General features: G+C 36.5%; 1 protein-coding gene across 1 annotated transcript; it reads right to left on the bottom strand.

Annotated features, from left to right (window-relative positions):
• Positions 1-200: 200 nt before the first annotated feature.
• Positions 201-23375, bottom strand: LOC110454418 (pancreatic lipase-related protein 2-like). Its single transcript, XM_021503906.1, has 9 exons — positions 23261-23375; positions 20960-21113; positions 18745-18913; positions 14797-15025; positions 6948-7202; positions 5325-5558; positions 2931-3036; positions 2338-2523; positions 201-326 (listed from the first exon to the last, which is right to left on the bottom strand). Exons 1-9 carry the CDS (start codon positions 23307-23309, stop codon positions 251-253), a joined length of 1458 nt encoding a protein of 485 aa, XP_021359581.1. The 5' UTR covers positions 23310-23375; the 3' UTR covers positions 201-250.
• Between the last annotated feature and the right edge of the window lie 3827 nt (positions 23376-27202).

Genomic DNA, 27202 nt, shown 5'->3' with positions numbered 1-27202 from the left:
TGCAACGATTATTATTTTTTTATAATTCATTAAAAAAGAAAACAGATTTATATATATCTGTATAAGACGTCGTTGATTGTGAGCTGTTCGAGATCGTGTTAATTTCGTGTCAAGCCTTTGATTCAAACTCGCTGAAGCAACACATATCTTCTCTGCTTTCGAAGTGAAGCCCGGTTTTATAGTAAAAACAAACACAATGATTAAAGTATGAACATGTTTATTGTAGTCGAAGTGTAACACGTTGTATGCTCTAACAGGTGCCTGAAAGACCCATGCTGATGGCTTTATGGTTGGTCACAGTCTTACCATAGCCGCAGAAAGACGACCTGGGAATAATAAAACGAGACATTAAAACTATAGAGAAGTATTTAAAAAAGAAAAGAAGAAGAAAAAACTGTTTTCAATTTTTCCTTGATGACTTAGCGCAGTAGCAAGGCGATCAACGAGTGGTTAGATTGTGTTGAATTGATATAGAATAATCGCCAAACAGCATTCAAAAATGAAACGGGACGAACCTGATCTATTTGCATCAATACAATATGGAAAAATACACTGTTGAGATCAAGTGTTTTATTGAAAAAGGGTTAGTATTTTCGAGTTATAATCGCTAGAAATTTAGAAAGCGATTCCTAGATAGATCAAACGTATGTCGTTGGATGATTTAGGGTCGGTTGCGCCTATAAGACAATCAGTTTGGTAGCACACATTATACCCCGTTTAATCGGTAGTTGGGAGCGCATTTTAGACCATAAGTTGGACGATCAGTTGTAAGAAGCGCCTATTAGATAATCAGTTTTGTGATCGGTAGTTGTTAGCGCCTACTAGACCATAAGTTTGGACATCGGTAGTTTGTAGCGCATATAGGATCATACGTGGGATGATTAGTAGTTTTAAGCGCCTATTAGATCATTATTTTGGTGACCAGTAGTTGATAGATCGGTAGTTGGTAGCGCCTATTAGACCATTAGTTTTGTGATCGGTAGTTGGTAGCGCATATTAGATCATTAGTGTGTAGATCGTCAGCTGGTAGCGCCTTTTAGGACATTAGTGTGTAGATCGTTATAGTTGGTAGCGTCTATTAGATCATTAGTGCGTAGATCGGTAGTTGGTAGCACCTATTAGATCATTAGTGTGTAGATCGGTAGTTGGTAGCACCTATTAGATCATTAGTGTGTAGATCGTTAGTTGGTAGCGCCTATTAGACCATTCGTTTTGTGATCGGTATTTGTAGCGCCTATTAGATCATTAGTGTGTAGATCGTTATAGTTGGTAGCGCATATTAGATCATTACTTTTGTGATCGGTAGTTGGTAGCGCCTATTAGACCATTAGTGTGTAGATCGTTACAGCTGGTAGCGCCTATTAGACCATTAGTGTGTAGATCGTTATAGCTGGTAGCGCCTTTTAGACCATTCGTTTTGTGATCGGTAGTTGGTAGTGCCTATCAAACCATTAGTATGTAGATCGTTATAGTTGGTAGCGCCTATTAGATCATTAGTGTGTAGATCGTTATAGTTGGTAGCGCCTATTAGATCATTAGTGAGTAGATCGTTATAGTTGGTAGCGCCTATTAGATCATTAGTGAGTAGATCGTTATAGTTGGTAGCGCCTATTAGATCATTAGTGAGTAGATCGTTATAGCTGGTAGCGCCTATTAGATCATTAGTGAGTAGATCGTTATAGCTGGTAGCGCCTATTAGATCATTAGTGAGTAGATCGTTTTAGTTGGTAGCGCCTATTAGATCATTAGTGAGTAGATCGTTATAGCTGCTAGCGCCTATTAGACCATTACTTTAGGTGATCAGCAGTTGGTCCCAGTATTTGACCCTTAAACAGAGCCGAATAGAAATCGCATTCATGGATGTTTCCTGTCGGCGATTTAGATTTAATGAGCTGGGTTTGTTATTTGAAAGGATCAGTAATTCGACTTTCCTGGTAATGTACTCCAGCTGTGATATCGTATATATTGTCATGTATGTGAGCTCGAAATCATAGACATACACATGTAATTCCTCCAATAAAGTTTGGAAATCGATACTGTATGACAAAATTGAATGACACGGCACAGAAATGTAACGCTGGAACCAAAATGGTAGAAATGTACACTGGTCTCAACCAAAGTTGAAACAGAAGGTTGAGCAGGGTGCCTAAACCAGTCAATTAATCAACAGTGCCACTACTCAATAGAGATAACCGTGGCTATAAAGAAATCACCCAGCAGAGACTACCCCCTTATATCCTGAAAGATCATACGCTCATCATTACCTTTATTACAAGTACGGTCGAATCTTTAATGGGAAAGATTCAGAAGGTGACCCCTTCCGCCGGGCTTACTTACAATTGCTGGGTAGAACCGTCCATGAGGGAAACCCCCATTAGGAGCCAGTCCTCTGGATACGCCCAGCCTGTCAGTACGCTAGACGTTTTGTCGTACTGCATGGCTACAGCCACAATCTCTCCGATATCCTCTTTTATCTTGATGAACTTTGAGATTGTGTGACCCTGCGTGTGGACCTCGTTGTCGCTGTAGTTTAACATCATGTCAGAATATTAATAAATAGGTACATTTGACAATATTATTTGGAAGATGTTTTTCAATAACTGATGAAAACATAAGCATTTTATTTTCCGTAAAACGGTTTGGTTAGAAAAATTCTTAAGTATTGACCTCTGCCCTGATGCGATAACACGGATCACCAAATAACGTTCGAGGAACGCATCCATGTTCATTCGTGGAGGTTTTATATCGTTGGGCTAACATCAAATGAAATTATGTTAAAAAATTATGTGTACGAAACGAACAGCTTATTAGTATCTATGACGGTACAATAGGGTGATTAAGAAATTGAACACGCTCTTTATACCACTATAATACTAATGATTAACCACTACATGTACTCATCAGTGTGACCAGTATACCACGACACGTACGTCATCAATTTGATTGGGCTCGAGTTGCCGTTTTGACCCTGCAGTACTGCAGTCACTACACCATCCATGTTATTCTTCCCCGTCACGTTAAGTTGGTAGTGGTAATCTGTGAAGAAAGATTGTTTTGTTCATAATAGAATTTGTTAAGGAAAAGTTAAAATCTGTGAAGGTATTTTTTTTTGGAAATCATATAAGAAATATAAATATATTCATGTCAGAAATTTGTGAAGGGAATGTATGGCTGCTAGAACCACTGGAAAAATTGGGTAAATAGCTAAATACGAGTAATCTAGCCTGGAGGTATCACAGAAAAACCGTGAAAACACCGACTGCAAGGAACATGTGAACTGGACACAGGGTCCTATCTTGAATCCAGCTCACATGGAAAATGACTTCGCCTCACATGCACCAACACGTGATTGAGATTTCAAAAGATCCTCATAGAAAAGAATTGTCATCTTCGGGCTTTAACAGATCAATATTCACAAAAAAAAACCACAACAGCAAACAAAAGAAACCAGTAAGTAGCAGGCTACAGAACACAATCTGAGGACAAGTAAATGTGATGGTCGGTAAGGCCTCGCTTCTCCATCAACTTTAATACTGATAGAAACACTCAAAATGTGTTTACAAAAACAGACATCCCTATAAACGAAACAGAGAAGCTGAAGTGTTTAGCACAATGCAACATATTGATATCATAGACATGGTAAAAACAATCCGATAAAGCGAGGTAAACAAAGCAAGTGTTAGAAGGGAAGGTTATGATATGTCCATAGATACTGAACAGCTCGTCCTTCAGACTGGAACATGGAGCTATGTAACATGCTTGCAAACTACCGATATATGAAAAGAGCCCATTTATATTTTAAGTGAGACTTTAACCTAAAAAGTTAAACTACTGACTGCGGCAAAGGGACAAAAATAAATGAATCAAAATAATTTAAGGGAAAGCGTATGAGGGTAGTTAACGACTTTTTCAACATATATCACACACACCCTATAATAATAGGAGCCTATATTGTACCGAGCATTTTAGATTTTATTATTACTAACGAAATGTACGTTACAGACATTCAGAAAGGTAACCATACAAAATCTTATTTTACTTCAATTTTAAACGAACGACTAACAAAACAAAATGAAAGCATCAAATTTGATTACTACAAAGGTTATTATGCGGCAATAGATGAAGAATTAAAAATGGTACTGACACAGAATCTAAATATCAAGAATTTCTAAACCGACTACAACCGCTATAGAAAAAAAGGTGGGGGGTGGGGGCCCAAAGACTTCCACTACCATACCGTTGGAGCCATCAGAAAGAAACACTGAGCGTCACATAATACATAGATACTACAGTGGCAAAAACACCAGTTCTATTTGAGAGCTAAGAACAATGGTAAGTCGTTAGTGTGAAAATAGAGAAAACAATAGAGAAGGAAAGAAAAACAGCCATTGCAAAAGAAATAGGTACGGGGAAAAAATCCCCCAAAATCTGGAAAGCAAGCTCCAAATCTAAATTTGGAACAGAAATCGCAGAGTTAAATTTCAGAGAAAACGGGCATTTACGAGTAGCTGATAGTGACACAAATAAAGCAATCGTCCATCACAGAATTAGTCAGCAGCGTGTTCGTATAAGAAAACACCACGAGTATATAAGGATACACCGCGGGAATAAATGTAGTTCTCAAAAACATCGGCAGATAGAAGGACCTTACTTTAATTACAAACTTAAACCCATCGGACTTACTATTACAATCTTCAGTGAAGTAAACAGGATCATGGTTGCAATTCGGCGAACTTATACATACATGGGCAAATATCTATTTGGAGTTCTCAACACAGTTCTAGTGAAATCGCATTTGGAAAATGGAACCAGTGTATGGAACATGATTTTTCAAAACAGCATACATGTAGTTAAAATTGAGTGCTCAAAGAAGAGGTACACAAAAATACAAGGAATGAATGATCAGACGTACAAGGAGATATTATTAGTATTTAGAATACCGACAAACGTATAGGAGTGACATTCTTTAAATGAATATGACCCGGAAGTCGCTAACTCATTCATATTCCAATGGAGTGAAACAGAAAAGAGGCGGCAATCATTCAAACATTTAAAGAAAGGAAGCTGACTGAACATTTTAATACATATCCTTTTACATCGTGTCATGAACTACTGGAATACCTTTCAGAACAATGTTTATAATTCTAACACACTCATATCTTCATGTCAGAAATCACTTGATTGGTTGTATGCTGGCCGTTTGACGAACAGGGTAATGTGTAACTGTACTACATATTTGAATTACGTTATAAGATGTGTGATGAAAACATTCCGTTATTGCATTCCTCATTTTAAATTTGATAACGTAGGAAACAAATATTTACTGCAGAACGGTGCGTTAGCCTGTGTTTGAAGGTACAGAGATCCCCGTGCGGCGAAGTTGATAGAATTGTAACCCATTTCGGAGCATTCGTCGCCATGACACCTCAGACAGTGACCGAGGTCAAATTCAGCAGCGCTCGTGCAAGGATACGCTTTGAATGGGCACGAACTAGAAATCGACTCCGTGAACAGTTCGTACGAGCGCTCATGACTGCACGCGACGGTAGCTTCTCCAGCTGAAAAGACAAACGAACGAATATCAACACGAAAACATGCAAGAACAGGAGCAATTGATTCTGGTCAGAAGCAGCCACTTTCTGATTTATTAAAAATACCCCAAATTTAAACTTTTTTTGTTGAAGTTTTATGTCACGTCTTCAACACTATCTATCAAATGGCAAAGTACTGGTTTAATTTGGTCCAGAGAAATATTCGCCCTTGACTGTTTCAATCTTCACATCAGAAATACTGTACGAATACGAATCCTACATGATCGCCTGCAGAAAAATAACATTGTCTTCATCACTTGACCTGGGATAGAAAATCCTGAAACCAAACATGAATCATTATCTATGTGATCGTAGATGTAACGAGCAAACAGTATGCACAGATTAATAATAGCTCAACACGTGGCATAGCTAAACTAGCAATGCCATAGGCTGTGTACAGTGTCGCTATCCTCAGGACAGCTACATTTGTTGCAAGGCCGAATGACCTTACTTTAGTGTCTGGACAGTGGTCACGGGGTAAACGCTTGGTGACATCAATTATTTACTGACAATTTTAAGTACATCTGTAGTACTGATAGTGTTATGACGTAGGCACTGGTCAGTTAAGAATAGTTATCACCATAAGAGGTGTGATGTATTGATATTATTTACCTATAGGTTGTGACGACAGGGAATTGGTAATCTGTTACAGCTATACGTGGACATAAATCAGGTTTTCAGAGTTATTTCAGTAAAAACGCCACCTTAATTATCATTGGAGATAGATTTTTGTTTGTTTTTGTTTTTATCGATAATTGATCTTATCCCTAAAAACGTGTATAAAAACGTGAATACGTAAGGTTAGGCCCAAGTTATCAGGTCCACGTGCTTGTGATTGGCCTGTGACAGCACCCTTTATCGGATTCAATCCTGATTAATTCTTGTTGAATTGCCGGTATCATCTTTTACACGTGCAATATTTATATACCTCCTTGTTTTTTGCTATGAAAAGTTTTTTTTTTTTCGGTATGCAATACCCAGGTTATAGTTTTACATATGCTAAAATATTCAATTTGTACGCGGTCCCACACTGTATTTAGGCACAAGTATTATAAGACGACTGCGCATGCTGTTTGATTTTTTGTTCCTGTCAGAAATCCCACCATTCTCAGAGCTTCATGCAATAGATCTCTGATGTGTCACACAAACAACATAACATTTGTTTTTCATGAAAAAAATAACTATCCCATTTTTTGTTATAATGTGACCTTACCTTTTTTCAAATCTCGTCAATTTTAATAGCATATTTTCAGCATTCGGTTAGCATCTTCTATCAATTTTCTATTAATTAACTCAACTGAATCAATAGAAGCAATAACTACCACCCATTATACTCTCGTAGTAATGTAGTTTTACCATAGAGGTCGAGTTGTGAGACGGCGTTCCAGACAGTGTGGGACACCTTTCCCAGCAAGCCTGCGTCACATCCGGGCTGGTCCTTTCCGCCATTGGGGTAGAAGTCCACGTGACCCATCTGTTGAATGGACCCCATTCCGAGCTCCAAAATACTGGAGGCGTCGGTGTGTATGACGTCAACGAAGTCGGCATCCGTAGCATCTAGTCGAATGATTGGATCGCCTCCTTGGAAGTAGGGGTCGGCGGGGTCAAGACCTTCATAGATCATTTAAGGGAATCAGTGAACACATTTTTGTCATCAGATGAAAACATATACAGCACAAACTGCACTAGTTTCCCATTAATAAGTTACATTGATGTATATAAAAAAAATCAAATCATAAAAGATACAAAATGCATTCCGACATAAAGTTGCAGATAAGAGTATAACACGAGAATAAATTTAGCTATACAACATCAGATTTCAAAAAGATATGCTATGAAAAAATCCGTTAAAGTTAAGTTAGTTGAAAGGCACTTCTACTTAAAAGATTTTTAAATTTTGAAGAAAATCGAAATTGGTCTGATAGAGCAAAAGTCTAAATTAACGATACTGCGTTTCAATTTAACAAAATAATAAATTGTCCTTATTTTTTTAAAGATATATAACAAAATTTGGATATTTTTACCGATTGATATAAAAAAAAAAAATATTCGATCATAATAATCATGTTTAAAGGGCATTCAGGAAACCTTCAATCGAAACTTACTCCACAACATAAGTAAACTATGTCTATAACATTAAGTATCACATGCTTGAATACTGGTTATAATGATTTTCCCGTGAATATTAAACAAACTGAGAAATGTATATACAACAAAAAACAAAAACAAAACATAAAAAAAAGAAACCGAGGCGTGAAACTGGCCTCCAATTACCGATCTCAACTCTAAAGTAACACCGTATAACACAAATATTCGTTTGAAAATAAATTGATATTTCAGTACACTGTACAGCTTTGATATAAAATTGAATATAAGAAGCTTAAGGATGTACACCTCTGAGAAGTCAAATTTTTCCCGTATTAAACTTTTTTTCTTATATTGATTTTTGGAAAAGGGAGATAATGGCATAGTAGAAAATGCAAAAAGAAATATATGTCCGTGTGCTCGTTTTTGTGCTATGATCTGTCAAAGATACCAATTTAACACAATAGGTGATTTTAGGTGAATTTTCGGGTTTTGACCATTTGCAGAACAAATTCATACAATTTCTTCCAAGTGTGTTATCAGATATGTATGAATGTTTGTAGAATTAATAAAAAAAATATTATCTTTTAAATTATGGAAGTAAAATTTCTTAATCTTATTCATTTTACTCAGAAATGCGATTTTAGTTACCCCTACCCCTTATTTTTTATTGAAAAATGCACATTTTTTCACCATTTTTTGCAGATTAAACGCTTGATATAAAAAAAATCCTGTATTAAACTTTTTTTGGTATTCAATGAATAAAAAAGAAAATGTTTTTCTCTTTCTAAAACAGCCACAAAAATGGGGGGTATGTGTGCTTCTTTTTTTGTCCCATATTATTTGTGTTATTTTTCACCTTTTTCGGGGTCAAAAATCAAAAGTGCTTCAGTTACCCTAATATGTGAAAAAAAATACCAATAATATATAACTTTCCACCTTTTGGCATATTATTTTAATCATATTGAACATTATAAAGTTGTACAGCAAAATTGAACCTGCTACATTTAAAAATGGTGACACAATGACAATTTAAGTGATCAATCTAGTGTAAAAAATGGTAAATTGCCCTTTGTGAAGCGCAAGAAATTCACAAAAATACACTTTTTCAAAATGGCCGCCAAATTGATCATTTCTTTCAAATTCTTTTAAAAAATGTTCTACACACAACATACATCTAGTTTTTTGACATGTTTTTCAGATGTGTGTTTGCTATTAAACCTATCATAATTGGATAAATATTACAAAAACCCGTTACACCAGATCAAAACGAGACTTGAACGTGACTGAAACCTCAGAAGAGTACATCCTTAAAGTACACTATTTTGATATCCTACACATACATTTTGCGTGTATATTTGTTAACAAAGAGAAATGTATTGCGCACGAGTCTTATACTTGCATGAGAGTTTCCAAATTATAAATGTAAATATTTTCATTTGTTTGGCCTTGGACGAGTGTCCCTAGTTTTGGGTTGTACACAACGGAAATACTGAAATTTATAAAATAACAATCCTGAAGTTAAATATTGATCTTTTTTAATCGCAAGCCAGCTTAACATTGCAACAGCTCGCATTCAAGGAGCAATGTCGATCCTAAAATTATATATATATATATATCTTTTGTATAATATACCAATATCTAATACGATGTATTAATAAAATTTCTTATATAAAAAATATAAGATATCTGATATAAATAGTATCATCAGATATCTTATCAAGAACAATTAATTTATAAAGTAATTTATTTGAGATTTTCTTATTTCTTTTCATGAAATAACTAATTTATGACAAAAAGTTTATCTAAGAAATCATATAAAAATATGATATTTTACAACATAGAAAGTACCTTTTATTATTTATCAATTATCTTATACAATCTTTAAAGTTGCAAAATTGAGATTAATTTGGCTAATAGCTTTTTAAAATATTTCCACATACGTATACAAAAAATGTCCTTACTACCGCATTTTTTCCCAATCCAACTCATTATTTCTAAAGGTTCAACAAAACACTAATTGTTTACAGAAGACTCATTCGACAATTAGATGGCGCTGTTTTTTTTTTGAAGTGGCCTAGTTTTGCAGCAAGGACAATACTTCGTTCTATCAACATCGATAGGTTTACCACGTAAAGGAAAATCATCTCGCACCTCGCACTAATGTGGTTCATTTATGAAAGTTCCATAGTCATCAAGAACGTATGAGGTTTACGATTGCTTTGCCGGTCCCTGGCACCGTGAACAGGTGTTGTAAATGTCGCAGTGTTAATTACTAGCTCGTGTTATGGCGTCAGAGCCGGATTCACAGGAGAACGGTAATTGGGATTGGTAATACGACGATGACCTCTGTACTAAAGATTGTCATTTTGTTGGCGACAAAAAGACGTAGACATATGTTGCTAGGTTGCTTAATCGTTTCCTAAAACTTGAAACGTCGTCACAAATATAAGCATACTTATGTACGGCTTTGTCCCCAATATGAGGCGTTGTTAAGACACATGCAGTTTCATAGAAATTGCAATCGTTTAGAAGACATTGTGCTGATAAGATTTGACATTGCTAGTTATACGGCCTCCTGTCTGTGATATTTACTAGAAATACGAAAAAGGAAGTATTCGGAATAAGATAAGGGGTGGAACTGCAGTATGAGAATGTTATTAGGCGAATTGTCTCTATAATTTTTGACAGCTGACTTTACTGATTCGGCACACTGTGGCGTAGTGAGTTGTTTTCAGCGGTTTAGAGTCGTCGTTTACACTCGTTGTCAGACAAAGGAAACAGACGTTTTGTGAAACCTTGCAAAATAGGTTTTCAATTCCTGTTTGTGTTCAAAACAAACTTAGCCTTTATGAAAAAGGATGAAGCTTTTCGAAAAAACAGCATGTAAATACGAAAAGCAAAAGAAAGAAAGTTTTGTTGCACCATATAGCCATCTCATCTATACAGGATCATCGGTGGTCCTAACGAGAAAAATAATTAAAATCTGTGTCTGAGTTGTTTTGATAGAGGGAAGGTGCCAATAACCCCTGTATAATGATACAATTTCAAACCATTTGGATAAACAGATAATTTACCCTTAAACCAGTATTTCTGGATAATCTTGTCTGGATAAATTCCAGCTACAAGGTCACTAGCCAACCGCCGGGACCGGTAGTTCAGTTGCAAAGTCAACAACCATAATGGCATGAAATAATTATTAGAAATTTAGAAGGTGACCTTTGGAGAACGTACCTGAGAGTTATCCAACACACTTTCCGTCTATGAAAATTTACCCAAAACAAAAGAATGTTTTTTTTTTTTTTTTGCTTTTTAGAAATGTTTGACCTACTATCTGTTGTTGTGACACGCCCGTGCAAGTGAATCCAACTATGATTTAATAAAAAAAAAAGTAGCAAAGTTAACATAGTTTTCTTTTAAACCCTCGTCGTGACCTTGATCTTTGCGGTATTGGTCTGAATCTGGTAGTGGTACCCGAGGTACAGCCAAATAGTGCACTTGTACCGTCTGTGATCCTGTGTCTTGTCTGTGACAATAAGTATGTCTTTAGTGTGATCCTGTGTCTTGTCTGTGACAATGCTTATGTCTTTAGTGTGATCCTGTCACTTGTCTGATACAAAATTTATGTCTTTAGTATGATCATGTGTCTTGCCTGTGACAATACTTATGTCTCAAGTGTGATCCTGTGTCTTGCCTGAGACAATAATTATGTCTTTAGTGTGATCATGTGACAATTAGTATGTCTTTAGTGTGATCCTGTGTCTTGCCTGTGACAATCATTTTGTCTTTAGTGTGATCCTGTGTCTTGCCTGTAATAATGCGTATGTCTTTAGGGTGATCATGTGTCTTGCCTGTAATAATGCGTATGGCTTTAGTGTGATCATGTGTCTTGCCTGTGACACTCATTATGTCTTTAGTGTGATCCTGTGTCGTGCCTGTGACAATCATTATGTCTTTAGTGTGATCCTGTTTCTTGCCTGTGACAATCAACATGTCTTTAGTGTGATCCTGTGTCTTGCCTGAGACAATACTTATGTCTTTAGTGTGATCATGTGACAATCATTATGTCTTTAGTGTGATCCTGTGTCTTGCCTGTGACAATCAACATGTCTTTAGTGTGATCCTGTGTCTTGCCTGTGACAATCATTATGACTTTAGTGTGATCCTGAGGCTTGCCTGTGACAATTATTATGTCTTTAGTGGGATCCTGTGTCTTGCCTGAGTCAATACTTATGTCTTAAGTGTGATCCTGTGTCTTGCCTGAGACAATACTTATGTCTTATTGTGATCATGTGACAATTAGTATGTCTTTAGTGTGATCCTGTGTCTTGCCTGAGACAATACTTATGTCTTTAGTGCGATCATGTGACAATTAGTATGTCTTTAGTGTGATGCTGTGTCTTGCCTGTGAAAATAAGGAAGTCTTTAGTGTGATCCTGTGTCTTGTCTGTGACAATACTTATGTCTTAAGTGTTATCCTGTGTCTTGCCTGTGACAATCATTTTGTCTTTAGTGTGATCATGTGTCTTGTCTGTGAGAATACTTATGTCTTTAGTGTGATCCGGTGTCTTGCCTGGGACGATAATTATGTCTTTAGTGTAATCCGGTGTCTTGCCTGTGACAATAAGTATGTCTTAAGTGTGATCCTGTGTCTTGCCTCTAATAATGCGTATGTCTTTAGTGTGACGATGTGTTTTGTCTGTGACAATACTTATGTCTTAAGTGTGATCCTGTGTCTTGCCTGTGACAATAAGAATGTCTTTAGTGTGATCCTGTGTCTTTCCTGTGACAATCCTTATGTCTTTTGTGTGATCATGTGTCTTGCCTGAGACAATCATTATGTATTTAGTGTGATCCTGTGTCTTGCCTGGGACAATCATTATGTCTTTAGTGTGAGCCTGTGTCTTGCCTGTGACAATCATTATGACTTTAGTGTGATCATGTGTCTTGCCTGTAACAATGCGTATGTCTTTAGTGTGATCCTGTGACAATAAGTATGTCTTTAGTGTGATCTTATGTCTTGCCTGTGATAATGCGTATGTCTTTAGTGTGATTATGTGTCTTGTCTGTAACAATACTTATGTCTTTAGTGTGATCCTGTGACAATAAGTATGTCTTTGGTGTGATCCTGTGTCTTGCCTGTGATAATGCGTACGTCTTTAGTGTGATTATGTGTCTTGCCTGTGACAATCATTTTGTCTTTAGTGTGATCATGTGTCTTTCCTGTGACAATCATTATGTCTTTAGTGGGATCCTGTGTCTTGCCTGTGATAATGCGTACGTCTTTAGTGTGATTATGTGTCTTGTCTGTAACAATACTTATGTCTTTAGTGTGATCCTGTGACAATAAGTATGTCTTTGGTGTGATCCTGTGTCTTGCCTGTGACCATCATTATGTCTTTAGTGTGATCCTGTGTGTTGCCTGTGACAATAAGGATGTCTTTAGTGTGATCCCGTGTCTTGCCTGTGATAATGCGTATGTCTTTAGTGTGATTATGTGTCTTGTCTGTAACAATACTTATGTCTTTAGTGTGATCATGTGACTTGCCTGTAATAATGCGTATGTCTTTAGTGTGACGATGTGTTTTGTCTGTGACAATACTTATGTCTTAAGTGTTATCCTGTGTCTTGCCTGAGACAATACTTATGTCTTTAGTGCGATCATGTGACAATTAGTATGTCTTTAGTGTGACCCTGTGTCTTGCCTGTGACAATAAGAATGTCTTTAGTGTGATCCTGTGTCTTGCATGTGACAATCATTATGTCTTTAGTGGGATCCTGTGTCTTGCCTGTGATAATGCGTACGTCTTTAGTGTGATTATGTGTCTTGTCTGTGACAATACTTATGTCTTGAGTGTGATCCTGTGTCTTGCCTGAGACAATCATTATGTCTTTAGTGTGATTATGTGTCTTGTCTGTGACAATACTTATCTTTAGTGTGATCCTGTGTCTTGCCTCTGACAATAAGTATGTCTTAAGTGTGATCCTGTGTCTTGCCTCTAATAATGCGTATGTCTTTAGTGTGATTATGTTTCTTGTCTGTGACAATACTTATGTCTTAAGTGTTATCCTGTGTCTTGCCTGTGACAATCATTTTGTCTTTAGTGTGATCATGTGTCTTGACTGTGACAATCATTATGTCTTTAGTGGGATCCTGTGTCTTGCCTGTGACAATAAGTATGTCTTAAGTGTGATCATGTGTCTTGTCTGTGACAATACTTATGTCTTTAGTGTGATCCTGTGACAATAAGTATGTCTTTAGTGTGATCTTGTGTCTTGCCTGTGATAATGCGTATGTCTTTAGTGTGATTATGTGTCTTGTCTGTGACAATACTTATGTCTTTAGTGTGATCCTGTGTCTTGCCTGTGACAATACTTATGTCTTTAGTGTGATCCGGTGTCTTGCCTGGGACGATAATTATGTCTTTAGTGTAATCCGGTGTCTTGTCTGTGACAATACGAATGTCTTAAGTGTGATCCTGCGACAATAAGTATGTCTTAAGTGTGATCCTGTGACAATAAGTATGTCTTTAGTGTGATCCTGTGACTTGCCTGTGACAATAGTTATGTCTTTAGTGTGATCCTGTGTCTTGTCTGTGACAATACTTATGTCTTAAGTGTGATCCTGTGTCTCTCCTGTGACAGTGTGCCTTGTCTATGATTCCGTATTGGTCGTGGCCATGTCGCTTACCTAATCTGTTGTTTTTTTGCTGTGCTCCTGTTTTTACATGTGGCACTTATTTCTTCTATGCGTTCCCAATTCTCACTGTGAGCATGTTTTTTTGCCTGTGATCTTGTTTCTTACCTTAGCTTTTGTTTCTTGCCTGTTTATCTGTTTTTAACTTAGGCCTTTTTTACCTGTGAATTTGTTTCTTACAATCGCCCTTTCTTTTTTGCCTACTCTTCTTGTTTCTTCATTTACCCTTTTTTTCACCTGCGTTCATGTGTTTTATCTTTGCTACTGTCTCCCCTGTTCTTCTTTTTCAACCTTGAACAGGGTGTTTGTCTATATAATCCCATTTATTTCTGTCATTTCTATTCTTGTCTGAAAGTGACCCTGTTTTTGCGAATACCCTATTTCAACTTGTGATAATATTTATTACATATGATATTTTCTTACCTGTAATCCGTCCCAGGTGTTGCACCCTGTCCCCAGCGTACCCCGCGATGTGGGCCCCGAGACTATGGCCAATGACGTGTACGTCTGCTGCAGATGTGTTGGTGACACTGATGAGTTGATTGATTAGCATGCCAGTTTCTGCACCAACTACCCTTGTATTGGCGGTGGCTTGTGCATAGGGGATACCCGCCCCATGTCCCCAGTCAACCACAATTAGGTTAATATTCCTCTAAAACAAATCATGTTCGTCTGTAACAGGACAACACAGCGATGGCATTCATGTTTTTCTGCAGCTAGATCGAATATATACAAACATATATATATGCTATCCTGGTACCGCTTCCTACCGACTCGACTATGGAGACTTTCTATTTAGCTCATTCGTGAGGGCGTAAGACTAGTAAGCCAGAGGTTTCGGGATCTACTCCTACAGGATGCATTCAAACAACTGTTACCTATATCTAGCACGTGCACTTGTAACAGGATAAATGACGGTGAAACGTCTTTGCTGTTTTTTGATTGGATTAAATGCTGTGGTTACGTTCGATTGTTCCTTGGACGAGAGTTAAAAAGCCGGAAATACACTCCTCCAAAATGGAAGTACAACCAGCGATAACGAAATTGTCTTATTATATTTATGCCAAGATCATGCTGAATTGATAAATAAAATTCAATCAGTAGCGTTATATGGTAAGATGATAGGGAATTAATCTTGAAATTTTATCAATTTTGTAAAGTTTAGGAAATAATAAATGAACAGTCATATTTAAATTTAAGTATTGTTATGTCAAGATTTTAGTGAAAATATTCAATTAAAATGAATGTTATGTGTTTAATTGGGGAATGTTATCGCAAGTTGATAATGAATTGTATCGGTTTATCAATATTCAAATCTGGCACTACACGGACCTTTTCGTCTTACCCACAATGCAAAGTAAAAACGACATGGACTGTTAATCTCTATGTCTATGAAATGTTGACAAATATTAACTCGTCTGGTTTCGTATCAGTAAATGACGAGTGGTCATGTCAGGAAATCACAACTTCAGATACATTCTTCTAATTGCATACAGAGATCAAACTGCGTTCGCTTTGTATAAACCGCAGATGCCGTTGTTCTCGATATGATATCATTTATACGAATTAGGTGTTACCTAGATACGAACGCACCCAGGAGTGCTACCACGTGGCAAGTCTTACAATTGTACAGTCAAACGATAACATGGAGTTATTTGGAGAAGCAAAGACCGTCATGCACATGTCATTTCTTTCCTCATTCGCATTTTACTTTTGGAAATTTCACACAAGTCTTATATACAAAAAAATGTATAAAAGGATGTAAATTTTCAGTCAGTCGGTAACGGCCATAACAAACAGAAATAAGTCCTAGGTAATTCTATGCATTTCTACTTTTTTCTAAATGTAAATTAAGTCTATCAGATCTTTGTGTTTCTGTCTGAATGTAGCGTAAGAAAGGGAAGCAACGGTAATGCTCATGGAATTATTGAATATTGTAACTTCCCGGATGTGCCCAGATGTAAAGACATTATAACAAACGTGGGTAAAAGACTAAGGGATATGTCGTAAGATAACGAGCTTCGCGTCAGCCACTCCACGTCAGTGGCACATATATATATATATCCATACCTGTCATGATATCACGATTCACACTGGCTGTCATGGCTTGTGTCAGATCATCATACTCTTTGTAACCGACCAATCTTGATGAGCAAATATCAATAACGGATATTGTCGTTCATTGCCTTTGTTATAAATTGAAATACACGACGAGCAGACAAATATAATCGATGACGAATTGGAAAGCCCCTGATTAAGTCGGGTAAAGTATAACGGTTATGTTTATAACGCCCACACCCGTATACTGGTTATATATACCGCCTACACAACTCTCACATTCTCGTGCATTCCCGGCACAATTGTACTAAACCTCAATTGTGTTACGACCGGATGTTGGACAATTAGCAAACAGGGGCATGTCATAACCTCATTTAACTCTCAAATCATACTCAATACATTCGAGGTTAATTCCGAGCGTACATAGAACAACCACGAATGTACAATTACATCGATCATGTCTGTTGAACACATGACCTGGGCCTATATTCATGAAGCCGTACTCATGCTCAAAGACAGATTTTGTGCTCAAGCACAACTCTTTATTCCCGTGATAAATTAATGAAAAAATACATTTTTTAAATATCAGGAAGAATTTGGGAGTCTTTGCTATGTTTAACCTCGACTATTTGACCGTGTAACATGATTTTAAGCCTGCGGCAAGAATGTGGGTTTGAGCCCAGAATCCATGCTTGAGCACAAATACAGTTTCATAAATACGGCCTCTGATAGACAGACGGTAAGTTATGATTGAACGGATAGAAAAGCCAGTACATGATCAGCCAGACATTTATAGACATTTAACCCATCTATAGACGAGCGTAGCCCTTTTGTCTTATTTTAAAATGCTGTTTATGTTTCAATAATTTGGCAATATCCAATCGACGATCTGATTGTGAGTGTTGGCGTGGTTTATCAACGGCAAGCCTATCTCTTGTACACTGTCGGATGTTTTTCGCGTGTTTTGAGAAGAATTGGTATTCCTTATCTTTACCACTTTTGTTTTCATGTTCTTTTAGGCGTGTTTCAAATTTTCGCCCAGTGTTTGTTTTTAATTGTTGATAATTCATGCACGTATTTATACAACTTCTTTTTTTCTAGAAAGTCGGTCTTATCTTTTGCGTGGGCAAATACTTGACTGGTCGTCGTCAACGGTTTCATAGGGTTGCTTACTTGAAAAGGTTGCAGCTGTTACATGGAATTTGGTAAATCACTAGGCCTCTGTCTTGTCTTTTTGCATCCACTTTAAGTAATTTACAATCTTTAGTGAAACTTGTTCCAGTTCTCTCTCAGACCAACTCTGCAGGTGGGGGATCGGGAAAAGATTGCACCTGCTGTTACCCACTGCATGTGTCGTAGGAGGCGATTAATGTGCATGGGAACCCCCTGCAGAGTTGGGGATTTGCTTTGGTAACCTCTATTTGGGGACACAAAAGCGACAACAATAAATCTGCTGCATCCATTGCAATATTTGGGATCTTTATCTTTCTTTCTACTTCTAACTACTGTTTATATCCTAGCGCCTTGTTTGGCAACACCTCACTTTTGGTCTTAATGTTGAGCGTTTACCCGGGTGAGGAAGGCAATGGGTTTTGTGCCCAGGCCGGGACATACATTAAGTCCTTAAAAATGGTAGTTATTATTCCCTGCTTAACGGGAATTGCAACAACTAGTTCACCCGTTGTCAGTATAATGTGACCGGGTGGAATGCTGTGCTGGGTGCCTTCGGCATGGCATTTCACTGAGATAGCACTATAAAGTCGGTAACAGATCCGCGCAATCACAATAAGGCAAGAACACCAACATACCCGGTCTCCTGCATACACACACGCAATCACGCATACACTACACACATGGAGGCACGTCCTTAAATGACCCTAGCTGTAAACAGGACGTTAAACAAAATTAAACCAAACTCTCTCTCTCAGACAAAATCCGAGGTCATCAGGAGGATGAGCAAGATACATACACATGTGATAACACCTTTATGATTTTGAAATAGAGACAGAATGCTAAAGATGTTTCGGTCTCTCAATGACTCATTGGTGATGCTAAGGTAAAACTCTTGGTCTAAATTACTATTGAAACAGAAGGTAAGGTGCCTTAATTGTATGAATATCAAATATCTAATATTTAATTTCAAATCAGAAATAAGCAAAGTGTGTATACTTTGCTCTCGCCAATACTCAAAAGAGATCACTTTGGCTCTAAAGCTTAAGCATAGAAATATTTTTAACCGTCTGATTTGATTACATCAAAATTTTGCTACACAATACAAAACTAGTGAATTTATAGGGCAGGGGCACCACCAACCTTCTTCAGGAGGGCTTGTTTCATATTTAGGATCCACTGGCGGTGACCGTGGTGTGTGAAGCCATGAACGATGAACGCGGTTGGTCTGCTACCGCTGTACATGGACGAGAGTATGGTCGACGCGTCGGAGTACAATAGCACCTGCTCGTCGGCCGTCGTAGGGCTGTCTCTGTCAATGTAACATACATAGTCAGCTTACATTAATTGGCTAGAGGTGCATGTTAAGTTTGTTTTGAAATATGATATTATACAACATTTCATAAAGCGCCCTATCTAGTTAGAATAAGCCACTCTAAAGCGCTTTACAGTACATAGATATAAAATTAATACAATTAGTATATACATTAATCAATACAATTTTGAGGTAATGAAGTGATTAACAAGTGATCGACAGTTTATGATCAATCTACGCTAACTAATTGATGGATAAATCAAAGCTTCAAAGTAAGTGCAACGCGTATAACTATTAAAATGCGTTTCATTCATGAAAACTAGAATCACCTGCAAACATCTTTTAATTTATTTTACAATCTAAGGAAGGTATTTCACATCTGAAAGTGTGAAGAAGTAGACTAATATCTCTGCTTTGTCTATTGTTTTGCTCGTATTTTCCGTTTCGTTATCAACTTATATAAAGGTGTTTTTTTTATCAAAAGGTAAAACCTGCGTTTTACTCACATACATTTACTTACCAAACGAAATAAAGCCTTTTGTGATGTTGAAAAAATGTAATATTTACGAAGACAGATCAATAACAATGATGAAAAATATTGAATCATACTGTGTGAAGCATGATGTTATTTGGTTAGTATAAACAATATTTTATATAATACGCAACCACAATTATTACTCCAACGAAATATCACATGGATGGGAACGCAAGCTTCGGGCTGAGCTTTTATAAATTACGCTGACCTTGCAGGCTCACTGCGTAACTATGTTAACTTAATTTATCACGTGACTCCTGATGCTAATGATATCTAGTATTCTTGTTGGTTTAGCACTTGACGTGATACTCTGGGGAGGGCGTCCTTAAATTACCATATCTGTTGAAAGGACGTTAAACAATACTAAACCAAACCAAACCAAACCAAATCAGACCAAACTTAAAATACATTGGGTATGGATTTGAATACATGGGCGGATTGGTCGAGTGGTTAACACTCGGCCTTCCACGCAGGCGGCCGGGGTTTGATCCCCGAAGTCGTCGTACTCATGGATATTCAGAGAAAGTGTTTTTCTCCTGCCCACACAACTCCAACAACCCAGGTGGAGTATAAATTGGTCTGGGGTGGATGTTGCGGTATACGGCTGTAGCATTCAAGTGAGGTGGCACAATAAATGATGCCGTTGGAAGCACGGTCACACTACAAACAGAACAACAAGTCTCCAGCACACACGCAGGCATACACACATAGGGAGATTTTAGTCAGGTGGCAAAGGGCTAGTAGTTAGCGCCGGATAAGGCAGCTCCTGCGAATTCCTCAAAATTGTATTGTAATGCATATGCTAATTGTATTATATGTATATCTCTGTACTATAAAGCGCTTTAGAGTGGCTTATGCTAGCTAGATAGGGCGCTATATCAAATGTTGTATTTTATTATAAATTGATCGAATGGTTAATATTGGCTGACAGATTACTATAAACAGTATTTAACCATCGTGACGGAATAAACAATACTTTTAATATTCATATAACCGTTTCCATTTCTCTAAATACATACGACACTTATTGTTAAAGTGCATGGCTGTACTTACAATGAGAAATAGCGATTTATTTTTTATTTATTTTTTTGGTAAATGGAGCGTTAAGTCACAGCCGATGACAAAATACGATTTTTGATGTAAATGAATGATAGAAAATATTTATGCTGTGTTCTATGATGATCCTATGCTTAATACTATACATGTACCAACTTTACATTTAATTGTGAAAATACCTTTATTGGTACATCCTATACTGCGCACTACGTCATAACTTAACATATTAAGGAGTGGTTTTGGAATTTTCTATTACGTACAATTTACTTGTGTACTGTTATGTTTATCGTTCAACGTTCTAAACTCTGGATTTATTTACTAATCATTGTACTGTTTACAACACAGAAACAACTGTTCCCTGCCTGAACCAAATGTCAGTTAAATACAAATATGTAGTATTATAATTAACATCATACTATATATACAAACCCACCACACGTCGCCCAACTGACCTGGTGTACAAGAGAAACTGGGTTTTAATGACATCAGGTGAGGCTGGCACTACAGTGATCGGCCGTTGGAGACCATTGAATGGCGCGTCTGTTGTGAAGCAGCCAAGTTCTCCATAACAAACCTTCCTATTGGTAACACTGTCCAAGATAAACCCTACAATAATGATTTAAAAAAAAAGTAAAACGATGTCAAGTGTATGTAAAAGGCACGTAGCCATATTGAGTCGATCGTACAGTCGTCGGTAGATGATGCCTTACATTTTTGGCCATCGAGCTGACTTTGTTTAACACAATTCTATAAACAATTTTATAATAAGCAATAAGCAGCCCCCAAAAGTCTTATAACTATGTTAATGTGCAGTATACTCATCCTAATCTTGCTTATTTGAGGTTATCTTATTGTTCATAATCATTGAACGGATTATTTCTGGGAATCGTTCTGGGTTTTTTATGTGTAAATTACCAATACAGATACTATCTCAAGGTAATAAGGGTATCTGTTTGTATATAACCAGTATACAGTATGTTTGTGGGAAGAGTGAGCTTATCTGTTCTAACAAAAGATATATGAAATCATGATATTTACATACCATACAAATGTACAAATCTATGTGTTCTTGTCAAATGTATATTTCAATACTAAGCTGTACGATATTCTGGACGAATCCTATTTTCCGGGTGTTAACTTTCGCTTTCTTGACAGAAACATCCCTACTTCCCAATCCTACGGTGTGAACTTGTCGGTATTCAAGATGATGCTCCGATTATCTTGATTACTGTGATGGATGTCGACAGCTGACAGACAAACACACAAGAATGGATTTCAACAGATGTAGGTTAATGACGACTATTGACAAGGTTTATGATCGTCATCGTGATTTTATTTGGATATATGATATTTCTTTGTGTGATTAATATAATCTTCCCCTGCCTTGAGGGTGTGACAGAGAAATCTCAAACCCTCGGGGTGATTTTTTTGGGTTTGAGATTTCTCTGTTACACTCTCAAGGTAGGGGATGATTATTTTTCTCCCATCCTATTATTTCATTTATTTTATTTTGTTCATTAGTGCGGTTCGTCATCATCACCCCTGTTCTCAATATGAGGATATGACAATGCTTGAATTTGACCTAGACTTGCATGGCAGATGTCTTTGATGAAGCAGAAAACGCCTACTCTTCCGGAACATCTTGTCTTATTCGCCTTGTATTAAGGGTCTCCATTTAAAGCTTTCCTTTGTTCATCTTATCCCCAGTTTATCGATTTCGATTAATACCTTTTTAATGTTTTTGACGCGGCAGTTTTCTATTTTTTTGTTGTTTTTAATTTCAGTTAGTCGTCAACATGAAGATAACAACAGGAGTGTGCATAGTGATTTCAAAACATACGGTTAACAATAGTTTTGTCACCAGGGCACGATCCTACCTCATAAAATAAAAATTAGATACTCATACAATTTTTACATTCATATGCTTAATCATTGTATTCTGTTCCCAAGGTACATCCTGATGATTCAGGTCAACTTGTAACCGTGCGGAAAAAAACCCACTTTTTAACCGAAAACATCTATCAGATGTCGAACAGTCTCCTTGCAATGTCACCAGATCACTGCATATACACACCTTTCCAAACAACTAAATGCTGAAGAAATTGATTGCTTTACTGCTTTGATGGATAATTTATATAGGCTATCGGAGGATAAAGCGATATCAGCTGGGAGAAGATTTGGTAAACGTCTAAAAGAACACCATTTATATGTGGAGACAATGAGTGACAATATACATTAAGATTTCCAGGACATATCAGCAACGTTGTACATTTAACCCTCAAGAGACCAGGAAAGTGAGGACGCCCCTACATAAGATGAGAACTAGCATCTTTGATTAAACAAACTTAGCAGGAACCCTTTCTTATAAAAGCATGTGATTAATTAATGTATTCAGTGTATAGTTATGGCAGCGCTTCACTGTCAGGCATTACCACACATTGATTAGCCGCTGTCTACAGACGTGCTGTGCTGACCTTTGCGACAGGCAACATTTAGATAACGAAGAATTTCAGTTTTACAAATTTAACGACAAAATGAAGGATGAACGGAAATGAATTAAACTTAAACAACACCTTCTTCGCAATGAACGACATAAGATAAGTAATTATCCCAAGTTCATTAGATAAACCATTTGATATAGAAAGCTGTTCGCACTAAGACTCCAAACTGGAATAAATAATTCTGTTAAGGAACTACTCTTTCACAGTTTCTTTTCAATACACGTTTATAAGTAAAATAGAGAATTATCTCACCATAGCAGGCTGTGAGGAAGAAGAACAGAAAGACAACCGCAGGCTTCATGTTGGCACGTTAAGGCTGACGACGACAGACCGATACTTGTATAAGGTGTGGTAGTGACACTATCTCTGGTCAAGGTACAAAGTGCGCACCTGACACATTCCGTGCCTTATACATGATTCTTAAATGTTCACCATGTCTTACTTTAAGTATTGTCGTGTAAGTTTTTTGAAGATGTGATATTGTATTGTTTTATTTTAGCGGGTCTTGAAGATGAACGTTCCTACTTTGAGTAATTCTGAAGTTTTTTTCTTTTTACTTAAGGTATAATGGTGACTTTTTTGTTTATCGATTATAACTTATACTGTTACCCATATAATGTAAAGCGCTTAAGAGCAATTTTACAAAATATATAGGACGCTATATAAATGTTGTATACTATTATTTTTATTATTATTTTATATTCCTTTTACCTTTCAACAAAATACAATATCAAATAGTACAGGTATTGCCCAAAATTAGTTTACAGAAGAAGTATTACAGGAATTCCTTCACTGTATGGGCCAAACAGATAATTATATATCCTCAAAGTCTATCGTGGTAAATATATCTAAACTCTTCTGTATTGCGTTACTAATTGTTTATTCGGTGCTGAACTGTCCCATTTCAAAAAAGGATTCTCGCAAAATGTTTTGGGTTATTTTAACAGAAGTGTGCACTTCATTCGATCTAGATCTTAACATGGAGACACATAATACATCAATTGTTGAAAAACCACAATCTCTTGTCAAAGAACGGAGTACCAAGTGAACACCTGACGCACTCCGTGCCTTATCAATACTTATTCCAGTAAGAAAAACGAAATACTGATATCAGTTTATGTAATATTTTGTTGATTTTATTAAATTACCTTTTTCTCGGATATGAAAAAAATAGGTGTCATTTTCTAAAATGTTATCTTCAATCCTATATATATTTATTTACGTTGTGTCTGTCCTTGATAGATAGGGTTGACTGAGGTGATCTACTGATAAGGACTTGGTAAATGTACTTCCCAGTTGTACATGTTCAATTTACCTGAATGAACTACAGTTTAAACAGATAAGTTCCGACACCTCGAATATTATCAATATTAAACGCCGCAAGACATCTGCTGTTAGTAATGCCATATAACACACAATCCTCGCATTAACTTTCCATTTCTTATGTTGTAGACAAAGAGATATACAGACTTTTCACCATTAACGGTGGCATAGGTAAATATTTTAAGCTTTTAGTGATAGTTAAGACCAGTAACAACAAACGGTGTTGATAAAGAGACAGTTACAAATGTAAGACTTTTCACTAGTGACGGCTTTGACAGACAGATAGTTAAGACTATGCACAACTAACGGTGTTGATAGATAGTTAAAACTATTCACAACTAACGGGGTTGAAAGAATAGAAAGAAGATAGTTAAGGTTATTCACAACTACTGGTGTTGACAGAATAGAAAGATAATTAATGCTATCCACAAGTAACGGTGTTGACAGAATAGAAAGATAGTTAATGCTATTCACGACTAACGGTGTTGACTAACGATCTGGATAGAAAGAAAGTAAAGACTATTCACTACTAACGATTTGGATAGAAAGAAAGTAAAGACTATTCAATGGATAGAGAGAAAGTAAAGACTATTCAATATTAACGATTTGGATGGAAAGAAAGTACAGACTATTCATTACTAACGATTTGGATAGAAAGAAAGTACAGACTGTTCACTACTAACGATTTGGATAGAAAGAAAGTAAAGACTATTCACTACCAACGGTATTAAAAGAGAGATAGTTAGGACTATTCAAAGCTAACATTGTGGATGTGACGGTAAACAAATATAGGTAATAATTGGGTAAAGGACGAAAATGTCGAGCATGTTGTATGGTGGAGAGGGAAACGAACTGCAAAGAGGTTCAGTCAAGTATTGTGTATCATGTTCACTTGTTCACCATCTCAAATGATACTTTCTACTCTTACAATTATAAACAAAATAATAATAAAAAAAAAAATTCACAACACAGTCTTATTAATATCATAAAACATTTCGTATTTGTATTTTATACGATTTACTTTCACACTGTATGTCGTATTTTTACTAACTTCAAATTTGGTTGTTGAGTGGTATACTAAATACACATGTGTATTTGTATCAGAAACAAAATAAATATCTATATATTGCATTGCATTATATAGTTCAATCGATAGAATTTGTTGGGTTTATTTGTCAGAAGTTTTCAACTGAAATAAAGGAAACTAATATACATCTTAACATGTTTTTTCCCTGTTGTAATGAATCCAAATATGTTGTTAATCTAACCAGGACGACGTTTTACATTGAGTGATGACGTCATAAGCTTCGGAATCTTCCGTGGTGTTAGACTTGCACCGATATTTTAAAAAGTATCCAAAATGATATCAATATCGCACTGAATGTAAATATAAGGATGAAATCATGTTTTGTTGAGGTATATAAATTCAATATGAGCTGCTTTGCAGTTCAATGAATTTGTCTCAAGCCCATTGAGGATAATACCCCATAAACCTCAACAAAACAAGATTCAATCCTTTAATATTTCATTAAAGCAATACATTCTTAATTGTAGTCATCATCGACCTATTTATCTTCACATACTGTAAGTGTACTTATTTTAGCGGTATTATGTAAACCGCTAAAATTGGACCATAAAGCACACGCTATTCCTACCATAAATGAAGATATCAATGGACAGTAAATGACAAAAACTCTCTTACACTGTACATACATTTGAAAATGAACTTGTTATTCCACGTAAGTCGTACGATATACAAGACTCTCCAATCTTTGAGTTATTTCCCCTGACATCCGCTGTACACCAAGTATATCAACTGTATAGTATATTCTCGAGAGAAAAAAAGACATTTAATTATATAAGGTACTGCGATTCCGCTAATTAAAAAGTGCATAATTAAAAGTCCTTCTACCTTCATTCCGCTAAATTTTGAGGGCAATTAAATAAGTACGCTTACAGCAATAAAGACACTTTGCAAGGTCTATGAGTATGTGAATTCTAATCCGTAGTTAAGGCAGGGCGAAATCCTCACTGCGACGCCATCCATGTTATACTCGCTTTATACTGTCATATGACTTTAAATGATACTAGTGTGATTGTTGGCAATGCTCACACCTCGATGACTGATGTCCATTTTATTGTTTTCCAACTTCTCGGCAATTTTTGTCGTAAATCTTTAAGGTTTTGCAACGATTTGGCAGAAGTCAACGTTACTATTCGTATGGACTTATTGACTGTTTTGTGACATTTTTCTGGAACCGTGATCGGATTTCCACGGCATATTATTTTTGCCAGTATGCTGATCTCTTGTTGGTCACGCCGATTCTTCATCGAATGCTCGATAAACTTTCTTCTATTAAAGAGTTTCTCCATCAGATTAATCGCGCTTAAGTTCCTGTTATGTAAATTATTGGTAAAAATAACTCATTGCGTAGTAGCCTTTATGGCGTAGTTAATCAGATTATTTATTATCCGATGAGTAGCCGGATATCCCCGCTTAGATTTATACAGAGTTTCTTTCTTAACCAAATGTCCCTTAGAAAACATTCACCAAGTTTGAGTTCATTAATTTCCTTCAGCTATTTTTTTCAGCTGTGCATATATACATCGCAACATGAAGTAAACGAATAAACAACAACACACAAACACACCACTTCCACACCTACTTCTAGAAGTGTAACGATATATGTTGCACTGCTAAGAAATAATGTACTTTATGATATAATGTCATTTTATGTTAAGGACATTTTAATGTATAAATGGCAAGCACTGGATACAATTGACTTAACTCCATACATTATGCCGTCTTCTACAAGCAACTCATACATATTTCGCCAAAAAGCTATTTCTGTTGTTTATTTTCTCTGGACA

This window comes from Mizuhopecten yessoensis, unplaced genomic scaffold, assembly GCF_002113885.1.
Source record: "Mizuhopecten yessoensis strain PY_sf001 unplaced genomic scaffold, ASM211388v2 scaffold7833, whole genome shotgun sequence".
Taxonomy (NCBI): Eukaryota; Metazoa; Mollusca; class Bivalvia; order Pectinida; family Pectinidae; genus Mizuhopecten; species Mizuhopecten yessoensis.
The sequence above is the reverse complement of the archived record's forward strand: the minus strand, read 5'-3'. Positions and strand labels throughout refer to the sequence as shown.

Excerpts from the sequence above, each read along its gene's own strand:
- LOC110454418 (XM_021503906.1), bottom strand. The coding sequence starts at position 23,309 with ATGAAGCCTGCGGTTGTCTTTCTGTTCTTCTTCCTCACAGCCTGCTAT. Across the intron at positions 15,026-18,744 it reads AACAAGCCCTCCTGAAGAAG|AGGAATATTAACCTAATTGT; the intron begins GTTGGTGGTGCC and ends GATTTGTTTTAG. Across the intron at positions 327-2,337 it reads GACGGTTCTACCCAGCAATT|GTCGTCTTTCTGCGGCTATG; the intron begins GTAAGTAAGCCC and ends TATTATTCCCAG.